Genomic DNA, 22,009 nt, shown 5'->3' with positions numbered 1-22,009 from the left:
CGCGGTCGGTCCCTCGGAGACAGCTGTTCTCTCGGGCGGCCGTGGGGGGCAGCAGAGGGGACGGCGACAGGTGCGGGAGCCCCTCCCCGGGGCAGAAGTGGGAAGGCGGACTCCGGGGTCTGTTCCCAGGCTGGAAACCGCCCCCGCCCCCCAGGCAAATCCCCCCGAGAGGCCGAGCCGGCGCCGGGTCTGCAGGAGGAAGCGGCCGGAGACAGTGCGATTTCACGCGGCCTCCGGGGCTCGGGTTCCCGAGCCGGGTACATGAGTTACTTGGCTTTGCGTCCCAGGGAAACTGAGGTGGCAAGAACACTAGGCTAAAAAACAACCTCCCACTCGAAAAAATAGAAATACTCACACTGCGAAAGGAAAAAAAAAAAATCCCACAAGTGATCCAACCGGCTAGGGGAGTTGAGTGATTTGGTTAAATGGGCGAGGCCAGCTTTCTGGGGGCTGGGCTTCGCAGCGCTCTCCCTACTCGCATTCACTACCTTTCCCCGGCCTGGGGACTTTCGGAATCTTGATCTGCTCTTAACCATCTCCGGGGGAAATTGCTGGAGTGAGACTCCTCCTTTACCCTCCTGTCCAAGCTGCGGGCTGGCGGAGCACGCTTGGGCGGGTGTCCCGGGCTACAACCATTAGGACTCCAGCCTCCTCTCACGGGAGGGGGCGCGGCCGTGACTCACCCCCTTCCCCCTTCACTCCCTCCCTCCTTCCCTCCCAGACAGACACCCTCCCCTGTCGTCCCGCTCGGGACTCCGACTACGGCTCCGGTTGCACTTTGCAACCTCCGCTGCCGCCTCGGCCACCTATTCGCTGTCTGTTCAGGTGGCTGTCGCTTCGATGTCCTCCTAATCTTGGAGCCCCCCCGGGCCAGACTCGGCTGGGCTCCCTTCACCCTCCGCTGGAATCATGAGGGCGATTGGGACTCTGCAGGTGCTGGGCTTCCTTCTCAGCCTGGCCCGGGGTTCCGAGATAGGCAACTCTCAGGCAGGTAAGCCGCGCGGGAGCCCCAGCAGACTGGAAGCTGGGGGCGCAAACCTGAGCGCTCGCTAACACTGGGCGAGGAGTGTGGGTTCTGACGCTTTGAACTGGGGGATGCGACACCCGGTCTGCTCGGACCACCAAAGAGGGGACCGTGTGGCTCGGTTCTTGGAGTGGGCTGGGCGGGGACTGCATTCCTGGATGCCTCCCCTTCTTCCCAGGGCATCGGTGACCCTCTAATTGGTTTTATTCTGATCTAGTTGGTGCCGAACAGTAGTTCACACTTGAGAGCCTTGAGAGGAGGGCAGGCAGGGACCCTTCTGTAAACGTAAAAAGCCTCGGCTTGAAGGGTCTCAGTTTGCTTTCAGGTTCCCTGGTCCCCCCACCCCAACCCAGGTTTCAACACTCCCCCCCCCCCCCCAAGTTTCGTTGTTTTGCCGACAGGGCGGGGTAATGCAAGGGTTGGAAGTTGTTGTTTTCTAATGTTGGAAAAACAAGAATGGCACCTCCTCTTCCGTGAGTGGGGCTGTCCTGAGAAGGCTGAGATTAACCTGAGGGCCAAGTCCAGGTGACATCAGTGAGAGGTCTCACAGAGGCTAGCTGCCTGCTTTCTCATAAGATAAGCCGGTCCCCAACTTAACCAACTTCTCTTTATCAAGACCCAGGTCAACTCAATTAATTCTTTGGGCATCTATTACATACTATACTATTTCCAGGGTATATACCCTAAACTGGAGTTGTGGGGGAAAAGACAATCAGACCTCTTTCTCTCTCCAATCTGAGGTCACCTCTCCCACCTTCTGAACATTTCTATTCTGTGAACTGGCTCCTAGACCCAACTTCTGCCCTTCCCCCATTCAGTGCCATCTGAGCCCATTGCTACGGGTGTCTCTAGGACTATGGACACCTGAAAGAGCCCTAGAGTTGGTATAATTAGAGTCCTGTTGATCTTGCCCCCCCACCCGACCCCCAGATCTCAGCTTGGGGGTTGGCACAGTCAGTGCCCCTTCCCCATAGTGGGAGTGGGGGAAACCACCTGTGCTTCCCCCACAGTTGCTGGGCCTAAATTTAGCCCCTGGGATCTTGAGATGTGAACACTCCCAGCTGGTGGAGGGGGTGGTCTGGAGACTGGAGTGGGAGGGGTCAGGGGAGTGACTGGATCACTGTCCCATCTGACTGTGCCCCCACCAACCAGGAACCCAAGAATCCGGGATTCCCATCACCCTCCTCAAGAGGCAGGGAGCAGGCATGCTTGGTTCTCTACCCTTTATCTCCATCCTGAGCCTCTGGGCATCCGGCCCTGTCTCAAGCCTTGTATAGCCCCTTTGTCCCCTTGTGTGTGTGGCTTCGGCTATAGAGGGGAGGCTTCTGAAGGGCTGGAGGTTCTTGGTCTAAGCAGTCAATGCTCTCCACAGAGAAAGGCTCTGACTTTGAGCCTCTGCTCCTCTGTGAGCATGGCCCACCCCACCCCCACCTGGCAGCTCTCAATGTTTCCTTGCTGTGCTCCCCAAGTTGCCTGGTTCCTCCTGGGTAGTTGTTTATACTCCCGTCCTGCCCAGGCCCTTTGCCCCTGTTTGTGAAATATGGACTTTACCCTCAGGGTGGCAGGTAAGTGAGACCTGTAGGGCCTTGCAAAGCACAAGACACAAGGTGTGCAAGGCATTGTGGGCAGGTGGGATGGACTGGCTACTTGTAATACTTCCCAATCCGGGGCCCCAGGAGCAAACAATATATATTTCTGCACCAGGGTAACTGCGTACATGTTTGTGTGCCAGACGTACCTGTGTGACAGTACACACACACACAGGTACACGTCACTTCCCTATGCAGATAGATATCCTAGCTCCTCCTCTATCGGAGAAGGGTTGGCACCTTAACTTGAAAGAGGGGTGTCCTGCCAGGAAGGGGACCAGGGTGGGGCTATTCCAGAAATGACTAACCTTCCCGGTCTTTTATTCCAGCCCAAGGACCCTGGAGCCCCCAGGTTCCTCTGGGAGCTTCTAGCTTGTTTATGCCTCCTTGCTGGAACTGGCCCACTCCTTCCATCATGGAGAGAGGGTAGGGGAAAGGATATAGAAGAAGGAGTCAGACCAGACGTGTGTCTAACAGGAGAAGCTGGGGCCTCTGACTCTCTCTCCCTCTGTTGCCTCCTGCCCCGCCTCAGGGAAGGGCGGTTAGAACAGGTGGTTGGTGTTGTACCCCTTACCCCCACCCTCCCCATGTGCTCTTACTTCGCCAGAGGAAAGATACTTAGAGCTCCAGGGAGGAAAGTGAAAGCCCAGGAACTGAAAGGTTCTGGCCTCTCTTCTGGGCTCTCCCCTGGAGTGCCTACTGGGGAACACTGTCCTGTTAGCAGTCTCTTTAAAGAATCCTTCTGACAATGAAATTGGGAAGAAGGCTTGGGAGTGGAGGTTCTGTTCTGTTTCTCTCCAATCTTCTCTGTTTGGTGCAAAGCACTTCAGGGGTGGGGGGTGGGTGGGGGGAGCTGGAGTATGTTGGCTTAGGAGAAGGGAGTGAGAAGGGAAACCAGAGTTTAGGAAGGGGGAGGCCGCCGCCAGCTCCTTATCGTCCAGCTTTAAAGACAAAGCGCCCATTGACCCCCCCCCCCACACACACACACACCACTACCAGGGTTTCTGCCTCCAGTGAGGTCACTTTTCTGAGCCCAAAGCTCCAGGGTAAGAGGGGGGTGCTGCTAAGGATGGGGTGTCTGAGGCAGGGTGGGGCAGCCCCCTCCTCCTGGATAGAATTGCTTCATTGTGGGCTGAACTGTGGCCCCAGGCACTGCCCCCACCCTCTGCCCCCATCCCACCCTCTGTAGACACAATAGGGGCTGTGTGCTAGCCCCAAAGAGATGTTTATTTCAGGGCCTAGAGAGAGGCAGGATGGGGGCAGAGAAGTAAGTGCCTTAGTTGAGGAGGAGAGGGTAAATGCCCCCTGCCTAAAGTGTCCTTTCCAGAGAGAGGAAAAGTCCATCATGTCTTCCTTCTGTATTAACCCCTCACTGCCCAAATTAGTGCCCAAAGGAGGCACTGAGGGAACTCTGGTGAGGAAAAGTACACATTTCACCTTTCCACATTGTGAGAAGCAATGAGGCCCATGGAGGCCTTGTGGGCAGAGTAACTGGAACAGGGCAACCGTGAGGCTCTCACAGAGGGGACATGTAGTTTACCCATCTGTCTCACCTCCACTTTTACAGTGTGTCCCGGGACTCTGAATGGGCTGAGCGTGACAGGCGATGCCGACAATCAGTACCAGACTCTGTACAAACTGTATGAGAAATGTGAGGTAGTCATGGGAAACCTGGAGATTGTGCTCACAGGACACAATGCTGACCTTTCCTTCCTGCAAGTGAGTATCCCCACTCAGTCCCTCCTAGGCTTTCCCTTTTTGAGGACCATCTTTTGCTGCAGTTGGCATTCCTAAGGCTTAGGGTTTTTTTTTTTTTTTGTTTTTTTTTTTAAGATTTATGTATTTATTTTATACATATGAGTACACTATTGCTTTCTTCAGACACACCAGAAGAGGGCATCAGATCCCATTATAGATGGTTGTAAGCCACCATGTGGTTGCTGGGAATTGAACTCAGGACCTCTGGAAGAGCAGTCAGTGCTCTTAACTGCTGAGCCAACTCTCTAGCCTGACTTAGTAGTTCTTAAGGCTCAAACCTAGGGAGACAGCAACTGTAGGGGTGGTGGGAGTCATGGGGTGGGGTATCCTGGTCCTATAACCAGGGGTATGTAAAAGCTGGACACCAGAAAGGAACAGGGCAGATGGTGTTCTGTCAATCAGTAAGCTGAGGACCCAGAGTCACCTGGAGAGGTAAGGAAGGCAGATCTCTGTGAGTCTGTGGCTAGCCTGGTTTACAAACATCGAGAAACCCGGTCTCAAAAAACGAAAATGTTGCTCTTTTCAATGTTGCTCTATCCACAGTGGATCCGAGAAGTGACAGGCTATGTTCTCGTGGCCATGAATGAATTCTCTGTACTGCCCTTGCCCAACCTCCGAGTGGTCCGGGGAACCCAGGTCTACGATGGGAAGTTTGCCATCTTTGTCATGTTGAACTACAACACCAACTCCAGCCATGCTCTGCGCCAGCTTCGGTTCACTCAGCTTACTGGTTAGTTTCTGATAATCCCTTCTGGTCTTGCCCCCGAGCCTTCCTGCCAACAGGAACCTCCTTGGTGATGACCCAGGACTGCTCACTTCAGTTCATCTTCCTGGATGCCCACTACCTTGGTGGTCTAAAAGTCCACTGCTCTTTACTACGCAGTAGAGGGCTCCGGGAGGCAGCTGGGGGCACCTGCTCCAGGAAGGAGGGACCTTATGTGACGGCGGGGGTTGGACTGGGAATTAGATCTATTGATAACCCTCCTTCCCTGGAATCTTACCTTTCCCCCAACTAGGAGAATGTAGGGGTAAAACACATTTTACCCCTGGGCGATCTCTGCTCTCCCTGTCCCAGTGGCTTAGAAAACACTCAGGTAGGCCCAGGAGATTGAATCAGGACGTCCTGCCCCTCCCCCACTGGCAAAACCGGATCTACACAGGTGTCTGAAGAGGCGGGAGTTTCTTTGGCTTGACTCCTCCTCTTTGAGGGCCAGCTTTTCTTGAAGCTTGAATCTGATTGGACCATCTGTGGCTTGAGTGTTTTCTTGGATTGGTAAAGAGGCGTGGAAGGGGAGTCGCACTGTGGTGTCTTCAGCCTGTCGCTTCTCTTCCCACCACAGAGATTCTGTCAGGGGGCGTTTACATTGAGAAGAATGACAAACTTTGCCACGTGGATACAATTGACTGGAGGGACATCGTGAGGGTTCGAGGCGCTGAGATAGTGGTGAAGAACAACGGGGGGAATTGTAAGTGGATATGATCAAGGCAGCTCACTTTGCCCCGGCTAACCGGAGCGACTTCTTTCCCATGCCTACTGCATTCTCTCATCTGGACCCACCTTCCCCAAACAGTCACCTCAGACCGTTGACCCAAGAGCCTGCCTGCCAGGAGGGACTGGGTTAGCCTCCAAACCAGTGTATCAGGAAAAGAGGCAAAAGTTGTCTTGGGTGCTAAGCAGGGAACCCAGATCTTTGGAGTAGCTTCCTGATGCTCTTGCCAATGTAACATCTCTCAGCTGCCCTGAGCTAGTCTACTGCCTCTGTCCACTCAGGCACAGAATCTGCTTGTCTGGAAGGAACCAAGTTCCTGGGGATGGCACTGGGCTGAGATTGGCATCTGCCCCAGTCCCTCCCCTTCAGCTGCCCAGTGGGTAGTGTGGAGGAGTAGCCCCACCCCTTGTTGACAGGTTCACTTGAGCCCAGCCCTGCTCTCCAAGGGCAGGGAGGGACACAGCCCAGGGCTCTCACTTCCTGGGATTGAGGTTCCTGTGTGCTGACATCATCCCCTGTTGATTCAAGCAAGCCTTTCTCAACCCTGATGGTTCTGTGTGTCCTCTCGCTTCCCAACCAGGTCCACCCTGTCATGAGGTCTGCAAGGGGAGATGTTGGGGGCCTGGACCAGAAGACTGCCAAATATGTGGGTTTGAATTTTCTTCTAAAAAGTTAAAGCTCACACCCTCATACCCATTACCTATGCAATTCTGCCTGTGTCAGCCAGAACACTCAGAATGAGCGACAGCCTCTGAATTTATCCCTGAATGTCATGTGTTCTCTCTTTCCATAGTGACCAAGACCATCTGTGCCCCTCAGTGTAATGGTCGCTGCTTTGGGCCCAATCCTAACCAGTGCTGTCACGATGAATGTGCAGGGGGCTGCTCTGGACCGCAGGACACAGATTGCTTTGTATGTAATGGTACCATCAGCCTGTGCTCTGACGTGGGGTTACGGGCTTTGGGGAGGAGAAGGGGTCTATAGAAAATATAAATTCTAGGAGTCTTTTACATTCCCAGGCCTGCCGACGCTTCAATGACAGTGGGGCTTGTGTGCCCCGGTGTCCGGAGCCTCTTGTGTACAACAAGCTAACCTTCCAGCTTGAGCCCAACCCCCATACCAAGTATCAGTATGGAGGAGTCTGTGTTGCCAGTTGTCCCCGTAAGTGTCTGAGGGGGAAAGGACAACCATGGATTCAACACGAAAAGTTTGGGATGCTAAAGGGATGAAGTTAGGTGTTAGTTGGGGGAACCTAGATGTGATCATGTGACCTCACCTAACGAGTGACATCTCTGTCAGTCTCCCCCCTCCCTCCCCCCCTCCCCCACTTCTGGCAGGGGCCACTTGGGACAACAAAGAGCTAAGAGGCCCGGGGCTGCACCTTGACTGATAGTGCTTGCCTAGTAGTGTACATGAAGCCCTGGGCTTGATAAATCCAATACCACATACACTGGGTGAAATAGCATGCTGGAATCCCAGCATTCTGAGGTAGAGACAGGAGGATCAGACACCCAAGGTCATCCTCAGCTACATGAAGAGTTTGATACCAGGGCTAGAAACATGGCTCAGCAGTTGAGAGCAATTGCTGCCCTTCCAAAGGACTCAGTTCTTAGCATCCATATCAGACAGCCTATAATAGGCTATAATGCTAGTTCTAGGGGATCTTACACCTATTCTGGACTCTTGGACTATCAGGTGCAAATGTGATATATATCTTTGTGAGATTGTTAGATCTTGTGATAGGTGTGAGTTGCCATTTGGGTGCTGGGATTTGAACCTGGGTCCTCTGGAAGAGCAGTCAGTGCTCTTAACTGCTGAGCCATCTCTCCAGCCCCTTAAATCTTCTTCTTCTTCTTCTTTTTTTTTTTTTTAAAGGGGGCTTGAGGCCATCTTAAGAACAAAGAGACTGTCTAATCTATAGGGCAGACCTGAGGAACCCTAGGTTATAGGTCGAGCAAATCCCAGGGCAGAGTGGAAGAGGCAGGGGCCAGAGGAGGGGTCAGGGGTGCAGAGGAGGGGTCTCAGTGATTGGCTATTACTCATTTCTAACTGCATTCTCCTCTTTCCTAGATAACTTTGTGGTGGATCAGACATTTTGTGTCAGGGCTTGTCCTCCTGACAAGATGGAAGTCGATAAGAATGGACTCAAGATGTGTGAACCTTGCAGAGGGCTGTGCCCAAAAGGTGAGGAAGTGGGAGGTGAAGAGGCAGGAAGAGGGGAGATCGTACACCCAGCTTCTTCTATGAGGTGACTCAGAACCCAGCACTGAGACTGTTCTGTGTTTGCAGCCTGTGAGGGGACGGGCTCTGGAAGCCGCTACCAGACTGTGGACTCCAGCAACATCGATGGGTTCGTGAACTGTACCAAGATCCTAGGCAACCTGGACTTTCTCATCACCGGCCTCAATGGGTTAGAACTTCTGCTTTCCACCCTAGATCCTTAGCCCTATCTGCCACACGGTTCATTTCAATGGCTTAAGTCTCTACATGCAGCTGACTAGAAATGTAAATCACAGCCAGGTGCGTGCCTTTAGTCCCAGTACTCAGGAGGCAGAGGCAGGGGGATCTCTGTGAGCTTGAAGCCAGGCTGATCTACAGTGGGAGTTCCAGGATGGCCAAGGCTACACAGAAAATAAACCAATATAGAAATGTAAGTCAGGAAGTCTTAGGAGCTATAAAGGGCCTGAGAGAATGCTTAACTCCACCTGGAGCTTGCATCCCCCAAGGATACCCCTAAGCAGCTCAGTCTTACCTCAAGAAGTGACAAGGTTCAGGGACAGTGTTTGTTACCTAAAGTTTTTTGTTTTTTGTTTTTTTTTTTTTAAGTTTTCCCTTAAATTTAAATAAAAGGAGGCTGGAGAGACAGGTCAGTGGTTAAGACCATGTACGGCTCTTCCACAAGCTCACAGCTATCTGGAACTCCAGCCCAGGGGGATCTGATGTCTCCAGCCTCAGTGGGCACTTGCACATACCCCCAACTGAAAATAATAAAAACCATTGTCTATTTTTCAGATTTTTTTTTTACGGTTTTTATTTTATGTACCTGAGTATTTTGCCTACATGCACGTGTCTCTGCACCACACGTTTACCTGGTACCCACAGAAATCTGAAGAGGCTGTTGAATCCCCTGGAACTAAAGTTACAAATAGCTGAGTCAAACCCTAGCCTTCTGCAAGAGCAGGCAGTGTTCTTAGCTGATGAGACATCTTTCCAGACCCTCTTTTAATTTTTGCTAGTTTTGTTTGTGTGTATAGACATGTGTATGTATGTATGTACATATGTATACAGACCTCTGTGTGTGTGTGTGTGCGCGTGTGCATGCATACATGTATAGATATGCATGTACCACAGCGAGTATGGGACTCAGAAGTCAGTTTTTGGAAATCTGTTTTCTTCTTCTACCCTGTGGAACCTGGGATTAACCCAGATCTGGTTCTGCTGGATCAATTCTGTCTGCTGGCCACCTCTTTTAAATTTTTTTATGTAGATATAACTTTGGAGTAGCACTTAAATTATAAAAATGACATATTTCCACACATACTTTACCCAGATTCCCCTAATATTAGCATAATATACATGTTTTATTTTATTTTATTTTTCATAACAGGGTTTCTCTGTAACCCTGGCTGTCTTGAAGCTTGCTCTGTAGACCAGCCTCAAACTCAGAGATCCACCTGCCTCTGCCTTCCAAGTGCTGGCATTACAGCCAAGTGCCACTATGCCCAGATACATGTTTGTTTATTTGTTTTCATCATTTCTCTCTTTTTCTTTTTATACATACACCCCTTATCTCAGTTTTTGTTTTTTTCAATTAAATGTCTATACCTGTAGCCCAGGCTGGTCTTGATCATGCCACCCTTGTTTGGCCTCTCAAATATTAGTGTTGGGATTATAGTCGTGTGTTATCGCCAATACCCTAGTTTGTTTTATGTGCATGGATGGTTTGCCTGTGTCTATGTCTGTGTGCCATGTGCCTGAGACCAGAAAAGGGCGTCCGAGTCTTTGAAGTTGGAGTTGCAGACAGTTGTGAGCCACCATGGGTGGTGGGGGAGGGTGTCAGGCTTGCATGGTAAGTAACCTTACTGGCTGTGTCAGCCCTTGAGTATTCCTTTTCTTCTTGGCATAAGATCATCCAGGCTTCTATATATTTATGTTTCCCCTGCCATCAGCATCTCTCCAAGGAGTTCAGTTTCCTTTAGATGAAGACTGACTTAGGAACCAGGAGGCTATGTTAGATAGTGAAGCAGCTGGCTTAACGTTCAAAAGGCCCTGGGTTTGAGCCCTAGCACTGGGGAAAACATTGACATCTAGGAACTGTGCTTTGAGGTTCAGTGTGTTATTACCACTGAGTCGTATCTCTCCTTTGTTGATAAGTTTTACTGCTCCTTTAGTGACCCCTGGCACAAGATCCCTGCACTGGATCCAGAGAAGCTCAATGTTTTCAGGACAGTCCGGGAGATCACAGGTAAGGAAGATGGCAGGCTTCCCCTGCTGGAAGGAGCAGGTGACATACACAGGCACACTTTACAGTTAAGTGACTTAAGGAAAGTCGCACTTGGGGCTTGAAAGATAGGTCAGCGGTTAAGAGCACTGTCTGCTCTTCCAGAGATCAATTCCCAGCAACCACATGGTGGGTCACAACCATGTATAATGGGATCTGATGTCCTCTTCTGGCCTGCAGGCATATGTGCAAGTAGAGCACTCATATGTATACAATAAAATCTTTAATAATAATTTAAAAAAGACTTATTTATTTATTTTATGTATATGAGTACACTGTCACTGTCTTCAGACACACCAGAAGAGGGCATCGGATCCCATTACAGATGGTTGTGAGCCACCATGTGGTTGCTGGGAATTGAACTCAGGACCTCTGGAAGAGCAGTCAGTGCTCTTAATTGCTGAGCCCAAAATAAATAAAATCATTAAAAAAAAAAAAATTTTTTTTTAAAAGGAAAGAATAAAGAAAAATCTTATTCTAGAGCCCAGTGAAGCAGGTTACTGAGAACCTGATGTGCAGAGGCTGGGGGGGTGGGGGTGGGGTTGAGGGAGGGACACGGACGGGGACAGACTACAGACTCTCTGCTTATACGCCTCTCTCCGACCCTCAGGCTACCTAAACATCCAGTCTTGGCCCCCTCACATGCACAACTTCAGTGTTTTTTCCAATCTGACGACCATCGGGGGCAGAAGCCTCTACAAGTGAGTAACCGGCGTGGAGGTGGTAGCATCCCTAGACAGTTATGATATACAGGGTATTTCTCAACCAACAGGCCCTAACAGTCTGCTAACATGGGGGCGGGGGGGGGGGGGAGGCAAAAAGTCAGGGTAATCCCAGATCTGGTTAATTCTAACAGGAGGATCACAGCTAGTTCAGAGGCCAGTTTGGGCCAGATAGTGAGTTCCAGACCTGCCTCAGCAATACCCGGACACCTGTTTCAAAAAACAAACCTGCCAGAAGAGCTATTCCCTCTCCACGGGTCTAACTTAACCTGGAGCAAATTTGTTGAGTGAAAGTAACTCCCCTGTATGTTTAATTTTCCCTTTGTGGTTTGTCTTCTAATTCTGACTCCTTATTCCAGCCGGGGCTTCTCCTTGTTGATCATGAAGAACTTAAACGTCACATCTCTGGGCTTCCGGTCCCTGAAGGAAATTAGTGCTGGGCGTGTCTACATAAGTGCCAATCAGCAACTTTGCTACCACCACACTCTAAACTGGACCAGACTGCTCCGGGGGCCTTCGGAAGAGAGACTTGATATCAAGTACAACCGGCCCCTGAGAGAATGCGGTGAGAGGAAGGGCTTCCTGGGAGTGAGAATATGTTTGAGGAATGGAACCAATGAGAAGGGGGTGTGAGGATGGAGGCAATAAGGAGAAAACATTCAGAAGGCTTCCTGGGTGTCCTCAGAGTCTTCCTAATGTGTCTGTTCTTTTCCAGTGGCGGAGGGTAAAGTGTGTGATCCACTGTGCTCCTCTGGGGGATGCTGGGGCCCAGGCCCTGGTCAGTGCTTGTCTTGTCGAAACTACAGCCGGGAAGGTGTTTGTGTGACTCACTGCAACTTTCTGCAAGGGTACAGTGGGGAGAAGACCAAGAGGGTGGGAATTAAGGCCCAGGGATGGATGGAGTAGTTCAGGTTGTTTATTTAAAGCACATGAGTACACTTGTAGCTGTCTTCAGACACACCAGAGGAGAGCGTCAGATCCTATTACAGATGGTTTTGAGCCACCATGTGGTTGCTGGGAATTGAACTCACCACCTTTGGAAGAGCAGTCAGTGCTCTTAACCACTGAGCCATCTCTCTAGCCCTATAGGCTGAGTTTCTTTCTCCCTTTTCCTCCCCCTCTTCATCTCCCTCCTACCCCTCCCTCCACCCTATTCACTCTGTAATCCTTAACCTTTTAAATGATGGGATTACAGCTATGAGCCACCATGTCTGGCTTACTTTTGTGTTTTGTGTGTGCATGTGCATTTGAGAGAAAGACAGACAGACAGACAGACAGACAGACAGACAGTATCTCATGGTCCTGACCTAGAACTTGCTATGTATACGAGACAGGGCTCAAAGAGCTCTTCCTGCTTCTGCCTCCTGAGTGCTAAAATTAAAGGTGTGTGCCAAGCACACCTGGCCCTCTCTTGCTTTCTTGTCTGCTGGCTTTTGTTTTTAGACAGCACCTCACTCTGTAACCCAGGCAGGTCTTGAATTCAAGGAAATCTTTTTTCCTTAGCCTCTAAAGTGCTGGGATTACAGCTGTAAGGCGCTGCACCTGGCTTTGTAGACAGCTTTCTGATCGAGTCTTGGTGGGCATGAAGTAGAAGATCTTTATTACAGGTTAAGGGGATGAAGGGCAGAAGTGATCCCTCCCTGTGTCCCCCACTACAGGGAACCCCGTGAGTTTGTTCATGAGGCTCAATGCTTCTCCTGCCATCCAGAATGCCTACCCATGGAGGGTACCAGCACGTGCAATGGCTCGGTATAGTAGCAGCCCTGGGATCTGTAAGGGAGGTGGGAAAATGACCAGATATCCAGGTCAGCCCAGAGAACTCAGATAGCCCTGGAGTTTGTATATGGAGAATGCTAAGGGGATGGGCTGACCCTTACTGGGAAGACTGGAATTAACCCTGACATCTCATTCTTAAAGATCCTCCTTCTTCTACTCAGGGCTCCGACGATTGTGCTCAATGTGCCCATTTTCGTGATGGGCCCCACTGTGTGAACAGCTGCCCCCATGGAATCCTAGGTGCCAAAGGTCCAATTTACAAATATCCAGACGCTCAGAATGAGTGCCGGCCCTGCCACGAGAACTGCACCCAGGGGTCAGTGATGGGATGAAAAAGAGGAGGGGCTAAGGAGAGGGTAGGAACCCAGAATTAGGGTGTAGAGCAGCAAGAAGACAGGTTGACTACTTAAGACTCACTTCCAGCTATAAAGGACAGGAGGAAGGGAAACTCAGCAGAGAGTACGCCATACTTAGGGGAAGATGGAATAGCATTAGCTCAGGAGTTTTGTTCAGGACAGGCTCACTAGTGAGCCAGACATGGAGGATGAGACAGGAAGGATAGGGGTGGGGTCCTCCCTGTTTTGGGGCTAGGTTTGGGGCTTCAGGATGAGATGCCACAGTAGATTTGTTCTAGAACAAGCTTTTATATATGGAGGCTCTTAGACTTGAGTCTCTACTGTCTTTACAACTTTTTTCTTCTAATTACATTTCTTTATTGTGAATGAGGGAACTGTGCGTTCGTGTGTGCTACGGTATGTGTGTGGAGATCAAATGCCAACTTGAGGAAGTTCATTCTCTCCTTACCTTACATGGTTCTCAGGGATCAAACTCGAGCCCTCAGGCTTGGCAGCAAGTGTATTCACCTGCTGAGCCATCTTGCTGGCCCCATTCTCTGTTGTCTACTTACTGTCTAAGAAGGTGATTTTCTTTTCTAGGTGTAAGGGACCAGAACTACAAGACTGTTTAGGCCAAACAGAGGTATTAATGAGGTAAGATTGGCTTGGAGATTGTGGAATTCAGGAATATTTGGGAGAAAGGTCAGGGGAAGAGCAACACTGTTCATTCTGCCTCTTAAATTTTTGTATGTATATGCATTTATGTCTCTGCACCACTTGCTTGCCTGGTCCCTCTGGAGGCCAGAAGAGGGCGTGAGATATCTTGGAACTGGAGTTACAAATCGATGAGCCTTCATGGAGGTGTTGGGAATTGAACACAAGTCCTCCACAAGAACAGCCAGTGCTCTTAAAAACTGAGCCTCTCTCCAGTGGCTAGCTCTGCCCTTTTACGTATTTTATTTTTTTAGCCTGGTGGTGGTGGTGCACACTCGGGAGGCAGAGGCAGGAAGATCATTGAGTTCGAGGAACAGCCAGGGCTACACAGAGAAACCCGTCTCAAAAAAAAAAAAAAAAAAAAAAAAAAAAAAACCAACAACAACAACAACAACAACAAAACCCACAAAAACTATTTTTTATATTTTTGTTTATTTTGTTTTTGTAACAGGGTGTCACTATATAGCCCTGCCTGGTATGAAACTTGCCATGTACACCAGAGTGTCTGATAACTCACAGACATCATTTCTGCCTTTGTCTCCCAAATACTGGGATTAAAGGCTTGTAGCAGTATACTTACATTTAAAAAGTTATTTATTTTACTTTGTATGTATGAATAATGCCTGGATGGATGTTTGTATGTGCACTGTGTATGCCTGGTGCTCAGGGGGACCAGCAGAGGGCACTGTATTCCCTTGGATCTGGAGTTAGGATGGTTCTGAGCCACCATGTGGGTTCAGGGAACCAAACCTGTCCTCTTTAGGAACTCCAAACTGCTGAGCGATATCTCTAAAACCTCCCCCTCCTTAAATTATATTTGTTATTTATTCTTTGGAAATGTAATACAGTTATGTGATGTCTTCTGATCATAGAGCAATCCACCATTATCTCCTTCCAGCTTACCCTTGTGCCCTCACCCTGCCTCATCCTGATTTCCCGTCCTCCTTTTCATTGTTATTAATAACACCCTGGGTCCATTTAGTGCCACTGGTATGCACTTGGGTATGGGACTGTCCACTAGGGTCATTCTTCCCTTTTATATATACAGTCCACCAGCACAGGACTCAAGTCCTGGCTTCTCGAGTTCTCGTCCTAAATTAACTTACACTGCCTAAAAGGGGAAGCCCCATATCTAGGTTGACTCCCTCAGTGCTCGTGGACATTGGTAGGGATGAGTACTGACTCAGATTAAACCATATAAGTGACATTTGCGAAGCTACTGTAAACTCAGGATGCTGGCCTTTTGTGTATCCCACAGCAAACCCCATCTGGTAATAGCGGTGACGGTGGGACTGACCGTGATCTTCCTGATTCTGGGAGGCTCTTTTCTCTATTGGCGTGGACGCAGGATTCAGAATAAAAGGGCCATGAGACGCTACTTGGAGCGGGGTGAGGTGAGTATTTATTTAGCTCAACTTTGGGAGGCGTCTTTTACAGTCTGCTCTCAGGGAAAAGCAGTTTCTCTGGAAATATGGTCCCTCTCTTTGAGAGGATGGTGTAGAGCTAAGGATACAGCTCAGAATGCTTACCTAACCTGTATAAGGATCCAGGCTCAGTTCTAGAAACGCACATGTACACATGCACATACATGTACACACCAGTCCAAGAAGCAGGAAGATGTTCTCATCTTGCTCTTGCCGTTTGCCACAACGCTGAAGAAAAGAAACTGCTTTCCTTCTCTGTGGCTCAGTTTATGTATCTTAGATACAGAATAGCATTCATCCTTCCAAGGTGATGGATATGGTATGTGCAAGTGCTTTGAAAGCTCGGGCGTTTTGGTCCATGGCAGTAATTCCCACACTCAGCCAAGGCAGGAAAGATTGCCCTGAGTTCAAGACAAGTCTGATCTACACAGCAAACCCTCACCTTAGAGGAGAGAGTGATAGAAAACAAGAACCAATGGTGTGTGAAAGGTCTTCGTTCGAGGTGGAGTACCACCATTTCTCCTCTGCTCCCTCCTCCTACTCAAAGGGAAACCGACCTTCTTGATCCTTCTCATCGGCACAGGTTTTTCAGTCCCACTGTTACTGGAGGTCCTGTTGTTGCTCAGTAGAACTATGAAGCTTTCCAAGACTCAGGACTTCTCTCTTACCCTGGGCCCTGGGCTCCGCTGTCCTTGGCATCCACCCAGAGGCAGTAGGCAGGCAGGCGGGACGTGGCTTGTGGGCGTGGGCTTTTCTGAACACCTCCTCCCCGTCCACTCCTCAGAGCATCGAGCCTCTGGACCCAAGCGAGAAGGCAAACAAAGTTTTGGCTAGAATCTTCAAAGAGACAGAGCTGAGGAAACTCAAAGTGCTTGGATCTGGTGTCTTTGGAACTGTACACAAGGTGAGTGACTCTGGGGAAGTCTGGAGAATTGGGGACAAGATGGAGGGAAAATGGGAGAAAGATTGTCTCAAAAGACTGTCGGAAAAGAGTGATTTTTTAAAAAACAAAAAAAACCTCTTTCCACTCCGAACTTTCCAGGGGATTTGGATTCCTGAGGGCGAATCCATCAAGATTCCAGTCTGCATTAAAGTCATCGAGGACAAGAGTGGACGGCAAAGTTTTCAGGCTGTGACTGATGTAAGTTAAAGAAGAGAATTCTTTATGTTGCTAGAAGAGAGGCAGCGTTGGTTCTGGACAAGTAGGCATATGATCTTGTGTTGGCAAATAGTGTGTTAGCTCCGTCGTAGGCAAGCTGATATGTTAGGGGACCTCTGGATTGGGTTTTTTTCGGAGTGTATGCGAACCTGTTACTTCCTGGCTAACACCTCTTATATTTTGCAGCACATGCTGGCCATTGGCAGCCTGGACCATGCTCACATCGTACGGCTGCTGGGACTGTGCCCAGGGTCATCTCTGCAGCTTGTCACTCAGTACTTGCCTCTGGGCTCCCTCCTTGATCATGTGAAACAGCATCGTGAGACATTGGGACCACAGCTGCTACTCAACTGGGGCGTACAAATCGCCAAGGTGAGGGGCATCAGGGGAGGTCTATGATGGCGACAGCTTGGCTGGGGAGGGTCAGGGTCGAGGGAAGAAGATCAAAGGTTTGAGGTTCTGAGAGCTGTCCTCACGATGTGGGCATCTGCTGTTGCTCAGTGGCTGACTTCCCCAACCCTGAGACCACCTCCTCCTCTAGGGTATGTATTACCTCGAGGAGCATAGCATGGTGCACAGGGACCTCGCTCTCCGGAATGTGATGCTCAAATCACCGAGTCAGGTCCAAGTGGCAGACTTTGGTGTGGCTGACCTGCTGCCACCAGATGACAAGCAGTTACTCCACAGTGAGGCCAAGGTGAGATGACAAGGGTGGGAGTGGTCGGGTGGTGTGAGCTTGGAATACAGAGTAGTCAAGGGGCTCTTTCTGAGATAGGTAAATGAGTCGTGGCAGATTCAAGGGGAGGGAGCTGAGAATGACAGAAAATACAAGTTCAGGAGGAAAAAAGAGCGACTGAGAATTTGGAGGGTGGGTTTTTTTTTTTTTGGTTGGTTGGTTGGTTGGTTGGTTTTTTGTTGAGACAGGGTTTCTCTATATAGCTCTGGCTGTCCTGGAACTCTGTAGACCAGGCTGACCTCGAACTCAGAAATCCGCCTGCCTCTGCCTCCCAAGTGCTGGGATTAAAGGTGTGCGCCACCACCGCCCGGCTTAGAGTTTTAAAATAAGAAAATTTGTGAAAAATAACTGGTAGCACCTTTATCTTTAATCTTCAGACTCCAATTAAGTGGATGGCCCTTGAGAGTATCCACTTTGGGAAATACACTCACCAGAGTGATGTCTGGAGTTACGGTAAGCACCCCTATGTCATCACCAGCTCAAGTCCCCCTCTTGTGTCTCCTCTCAGGAACTATATGTCCTTGCAATTCTTGTATTAAAGCAAGGCCAGCCCCCCCCCTTCCCTTCATACCTATATCTATCTTTCGTAATTACTACTCAGTTTCTTCTTGTATCAGGTGTAACAGTTTGGGAGCTGATGACCTTTGGGGCAGAGCCCTATGCAGGACTTCGACTGGCTGAAATACCAGACCTGCTAGAGAAGGGAGAACGGTTAGCACAGCCCCAGATCTGCACCATTGATGTCTACATGGTCATGGTCAAGTGTGAGTTGTCTGCTGACCCTCACTCACCTTTTCTAACTGATTTCCCTCCTTTGTTTGCCATGGCTCTGTTCTCTCCTCTTCCATGGCTCTGTTTGCTCTTCTGGCTCAACCTCCTCCATCTCTCCCCAGGTTGGATGATTGATGAGAATATTCGCCCAACCTTTAAAGAACTAGCCAATGAGTTTACCAGGATGGCCCGTGACCCACCAAGGTATCTGGTCATCAAGGTGAGTCGGGGCTATAGAATGTCTAAGTCTTTTAGGAGAAAGACTGAGGGAGAACTGGAATCCACCTTAATGGATCTCTATTCCTGTAGCGAGCGAGTGGGCCTGGAATACCTCCCGCGGCAGAGCCCTCTGCTCTGAGCACCAAAGAGTTACAGGAAGCAGAGCTCGAGCCAGAACTGGACCTAGACCTAGACTTGGAGGCGGAGGAGGACGGCCTGACGACCACACTGGGTTCTGCCCTCAGCCTGCCTACGGGAACGCTTACCCGTCCACGTGGGGTAAGATATCTTCTAACTGCACAGGATTCTGCTGCGTGCACCCCCATGACGCTGCTCAGGATCACCACTCATCAGCTTCCACACTGAGAGTAGATTTCTTTCTTCATTTTAACCCTTTCCTCTCTCATCCCAGAGCCAGAGTCTTTTAAGTCCCTCATCTGGATACATGCCCATGAACCAGAGCAATCTCGGGGAGGCTTGTCTGGTAAGATGTGGTGGCAAAGGGTCTTATGGACTTGGGAGGGTTTATAGAAACAGGGAGCTGTTTCAGATCTTGAAGGTTTAATCGGCGTCCTGAAATGGAGAAAGCCCTCCCTGAACAACTGTACCTCCCTCTGAGTCTGTATATTTATATACTCTGTATGACCCTTGAATTGCTTCCTGTGACTTTTTCTCTGTAGGATTCTGCGGTTTTGGGAGGCCGTGAACAGTTCTCCCGCCCGATCTCTCTGCACCCGATTCCACGGGGACGGCTAGCATCAGAGTCATCAGAGGGCCATGTGACGGGCTCTGAGGCTGAACTCCAAGAGAGAATGTCAGTGTGTAGGAGCCGAAGCCGGAGTCGGAGCCCACGGCCTCGTGGGGACAGTGCCTACCATTCGCAGCGACACAGCCTGCTTACTCCCGTCACCCCGCTCTCCCCGACAGGGTTAGAGGAAGAGGATGGCAACGGTTACGTCATGCCAGATACGCACCTCAGAGGTACCTGGCTCTTCCAGCATTTCCCTCAAATCTCATCATTTTTTTCTCCAAGCTCCCCTTAGTTCTTTTATCTTCTCTAATAACTCGCTCACTCCCATTCCTTCTGGTTATTTCCATGAAGTTAGTTCTATCTGTACTTAAGAGTTTTTTTCCTCCATAGGTACATCCTCTTCCCGGGAAGGCACCCTTTCGTCAGTAGGTCTTAGTTCTGTGCTGGGTACTGAAGAGGAAGATGAGGATGACGAGTATGAATACATGAACCGGAAGAGAAGGGGTAGTCCTGCTCGGCGCCCCAGGCCTGGTTCCCTTGAAGAGCTGGGTTATGAGTACATGGATGTGGGTTCAGACCTCAGCGCTTCTCTGGGCAGTACACAGAGTTGCCCACTCCATCCCATGGCCATCGTGCCCTCTGCTGGCACAACTCCAGATGAGGACTATGAATACATGAACCGAAAGCGCGGTGCGGGTGGTGCCGGAGGGGATTATGCCGCTATGGGGGCCTGCCCTGCAGCTGAACAAGGGTATGAGGAGATGCGAGCTTTCCAGGGACCTGGACATCAAACCCCACATGTACGTTATGCCCGCCTCAAAACTCTGCGTAGTTTAGAAGCCACTGACTCTGCCTTTGACAACCCTGATTACTGGCATAGCAGACTTTTCCCGAAGGCTAATGCCCAGAGAACTTAACCTCTGCTCTTTCAGACTCTTGCAAAGCATTTGACGGCAGCTAGTGCCTCTTTGAGGGTACCCCTTCCTTACCCCTGGCTCTGAGGTCCCACCTCCATTTCTCCAGTCCTGTACAATGCCATCCAGTTCTTGGAGACTTGTCAACTTATCCTCACAAATTTTTTTTTTTTTTTTTTTTTTTTTTTTTTTTTTGTGGTACGTAGCCAGCTGAGTGCTCTCTTCTCTTCCCAACCCTAGGAAAGAGAAGGTTCCCTGTTGTATCTCCTTTCCCAATCCTGGTTCCTCAGCTTCCTCAGGGAGACTCCCTGGAGATATGAAGGATTACTCTCTAGACCCTTTCGCTCAGGATCATTGGGATTAGACTCTTAAACTTTGCCTTTCTTCCCTGTCAGACTCCAAAGAAGGGGAGATGAAATAGAAGAGGAAAGTAAAACTTTTGTTTATGAGACTTTTAATCCCAGGGGAAGATTGGGAAGCTTAAAGCTCTGAGGAGTAAAGTTAGGAGTAGATACCAGTAACTATGAACTGAACATGTACTGTGAGCCAGGCATCTTCATGCTGAACTCTGCCTATATTGTCTCAATTATAATCTTTCCAGTTTTGTGAAGTAGAGCTGACTCCGTTCCACCAATACAGAGTCTTTCTGAGTGTTCCAAGATAGCCAACAGGTCCGGAATCTGTGACTAGTACTGAATCCAGTAGTTTTGTTTTGTTTATTTTAAAAAATATTTTAGTTGTACAAAACCGAATTCTGTGTTCAGTGACTTTTCCATCTTAACTAAGAACTTAAAGTTCTTTTTAGTTTGAGGTGCCACAGCAGAAGTTGTACTGATTTCTCTATTTTTCTAATTCAATGGATTTGTTATTATAAACATTACCATATAATATGACCTTCTACCCCCCATGTGAAGTCAAGAACTTCTACCTTTTCTCTCTCTCTCTCTCTCTCTCTTTTTTTTTTTTTTTTTTTTTTTTTTTGGTTTTTTTGAGACAGGGTTTCTCTGTAGTTCTGGCTGTCCTGGAACTCACTCTGTAGACCAGGCTAGCCTCGAACTCAGAAATCTTCCTGCCTCTGCCTCCCAAGTGCTGGGATTAAGCCCGGCGACCTTTTCTCAAACAAACAAACAACCCCACTCCTCTTTGACACGTCTGAATTGACAGCATGACTACTCTTGCACTTTGAGCCCATTTTTAGGTAAAATGAGAATCTTTGAACACTATGGTATGATATCTGTCAGTCGGTCTAATAACCAGGCAGGTAATTAAGTGACTGAAGAGCAAATGGGTTATTCCTTGTGGGTGACTAGACAGAGAGATGATTCATCTACCAAGTGGAACGGGAAAGGCGGCTGTGATTTCATCATGCTACTCAGAATGGGTACTATGTAAACTGTAGGGATAATTTATTTCAGGAACTTGTCATTCAAGCATTTTCAGATTGCAGTTGATCACAGGTTACTAAAACTGTGGACAGCAAAAACCTCAAAAAAAAAAAAAAAAAAAAAAAAAAAAAAAAAAACAACAACAGGGAATTGAGCCTTGAAGAAATAAAGCAACAGGTCCAGGATTCAAAATCCTCCCAATTCCCATGCCTGTGCTTTTACTGTAAAGTGTTGTGTGTAAAACTGGGTCTCCCTCTGTTGACTGGCCTGGAACTATATAGCCCAGGATGGCCTTGAACTCCACACAACAATCCCGTCCTCACCTCTCAAGGCTGTGGCTACAAGGGAGAGAGAGAGCTACCAGACTCTGTTTGTTTATGCACTGAATCAAGCAAATGCCACCGGCCACATTTTCTTCCAGTGCCCAGGCCTCTCATCTCAGGAAGAGTGGAGACAACACAGAAGGACAAGTAACTAGACATTTTCATGTAAGCTGCAGCCCATTTATGTTGCAGATATATACTCCTTATAAGCCAATTCACAAAGGTTCCAAGACTCATTTTCGGAGCTGTTCTCAACCAGTAATGAGAAACTTCTGGTGGGATAGAAAGAGGATCCATCTTCAGACCTCAGTCTTCCTGGATGAGAACTGGGGGGAAATGTCTTCTTGCATCATTAAAGTTTTTTTTTTGTTTTGTTTTTATACGTGTCTAAATAAAAATGTCAAAGTTTTTTTGTGTG

At 49.1% G+C, this 22,009-nt stretch overlaps 1 protein-coding gene across 1 annotated transcript; it reads left to right on the top strand.

The window, feature by feature from the left end:
- Positions 1-501: 501 nt before the first annotated feature.
- Positions 502-21,411, top strand: Erbb3 (erb-b2 receptor tyrosine kinase 3). The gene is made up of 28 exons (XM_076920658.1): positions 502-991; positions 4,181-4,332; positions 4,915-5,101; positions 5,712-5,837; positions 6,442-6,507; positions 6,655-6,773; positions 6,881-7,022; positions 7,932-8,045; positions 8,151-8,271; positions 10,253-10,326; positions 10,973-11,063; positions 11,444-11,649; positions 11,800-11,932; positions 12,743-12,833; positions 13,022-13,176; positions 13,796-13,849; positions 15,168-15,303; positions 16,118-16,237; positions 16,376-16,474; positions 16,679-16,864; positions 17,034-17,189; positions 17,606-17,681; positions 17,846-17,992; positions 18,122-18,219; positions 18,309-18,497; positions 18,631-18,702; positions 18,899-19,203; positions 19,364-21,411. Exons 1-28 carry the CDS (start codon positions 910-912, stop codon positions 19,884-19,886), a joined length of 4,020 nt encoding a protein of 1,339 aa, XP_076776773.1. The 5' UTR covers positions 502-909; the 3' UTR covers positions 19,887-21,411.
- Positions 21,412-22,009: the final 598 nt, after the last annotated feature.

Source organism: Arvicanthis niloticus, chromosome 22 (genome assembly GCF_011762505.2).
Source record: "Arvicanthis niloticus isolate mArvNil1 chromosome 22, mArvNil1.pat.X, whole genome shotgun sequence".
NCBI classification, from domain to species: Eukaryota; Metazoa; Chordata; class Mammalia; order Rodentia; family Muridae; genus Arvicanthis; species Arvicanthis niloticus.
Note: the sequence above shows the minus strand (reverse complement) of the source record. Positions and strands in the feature narration are given on the sequence as shown.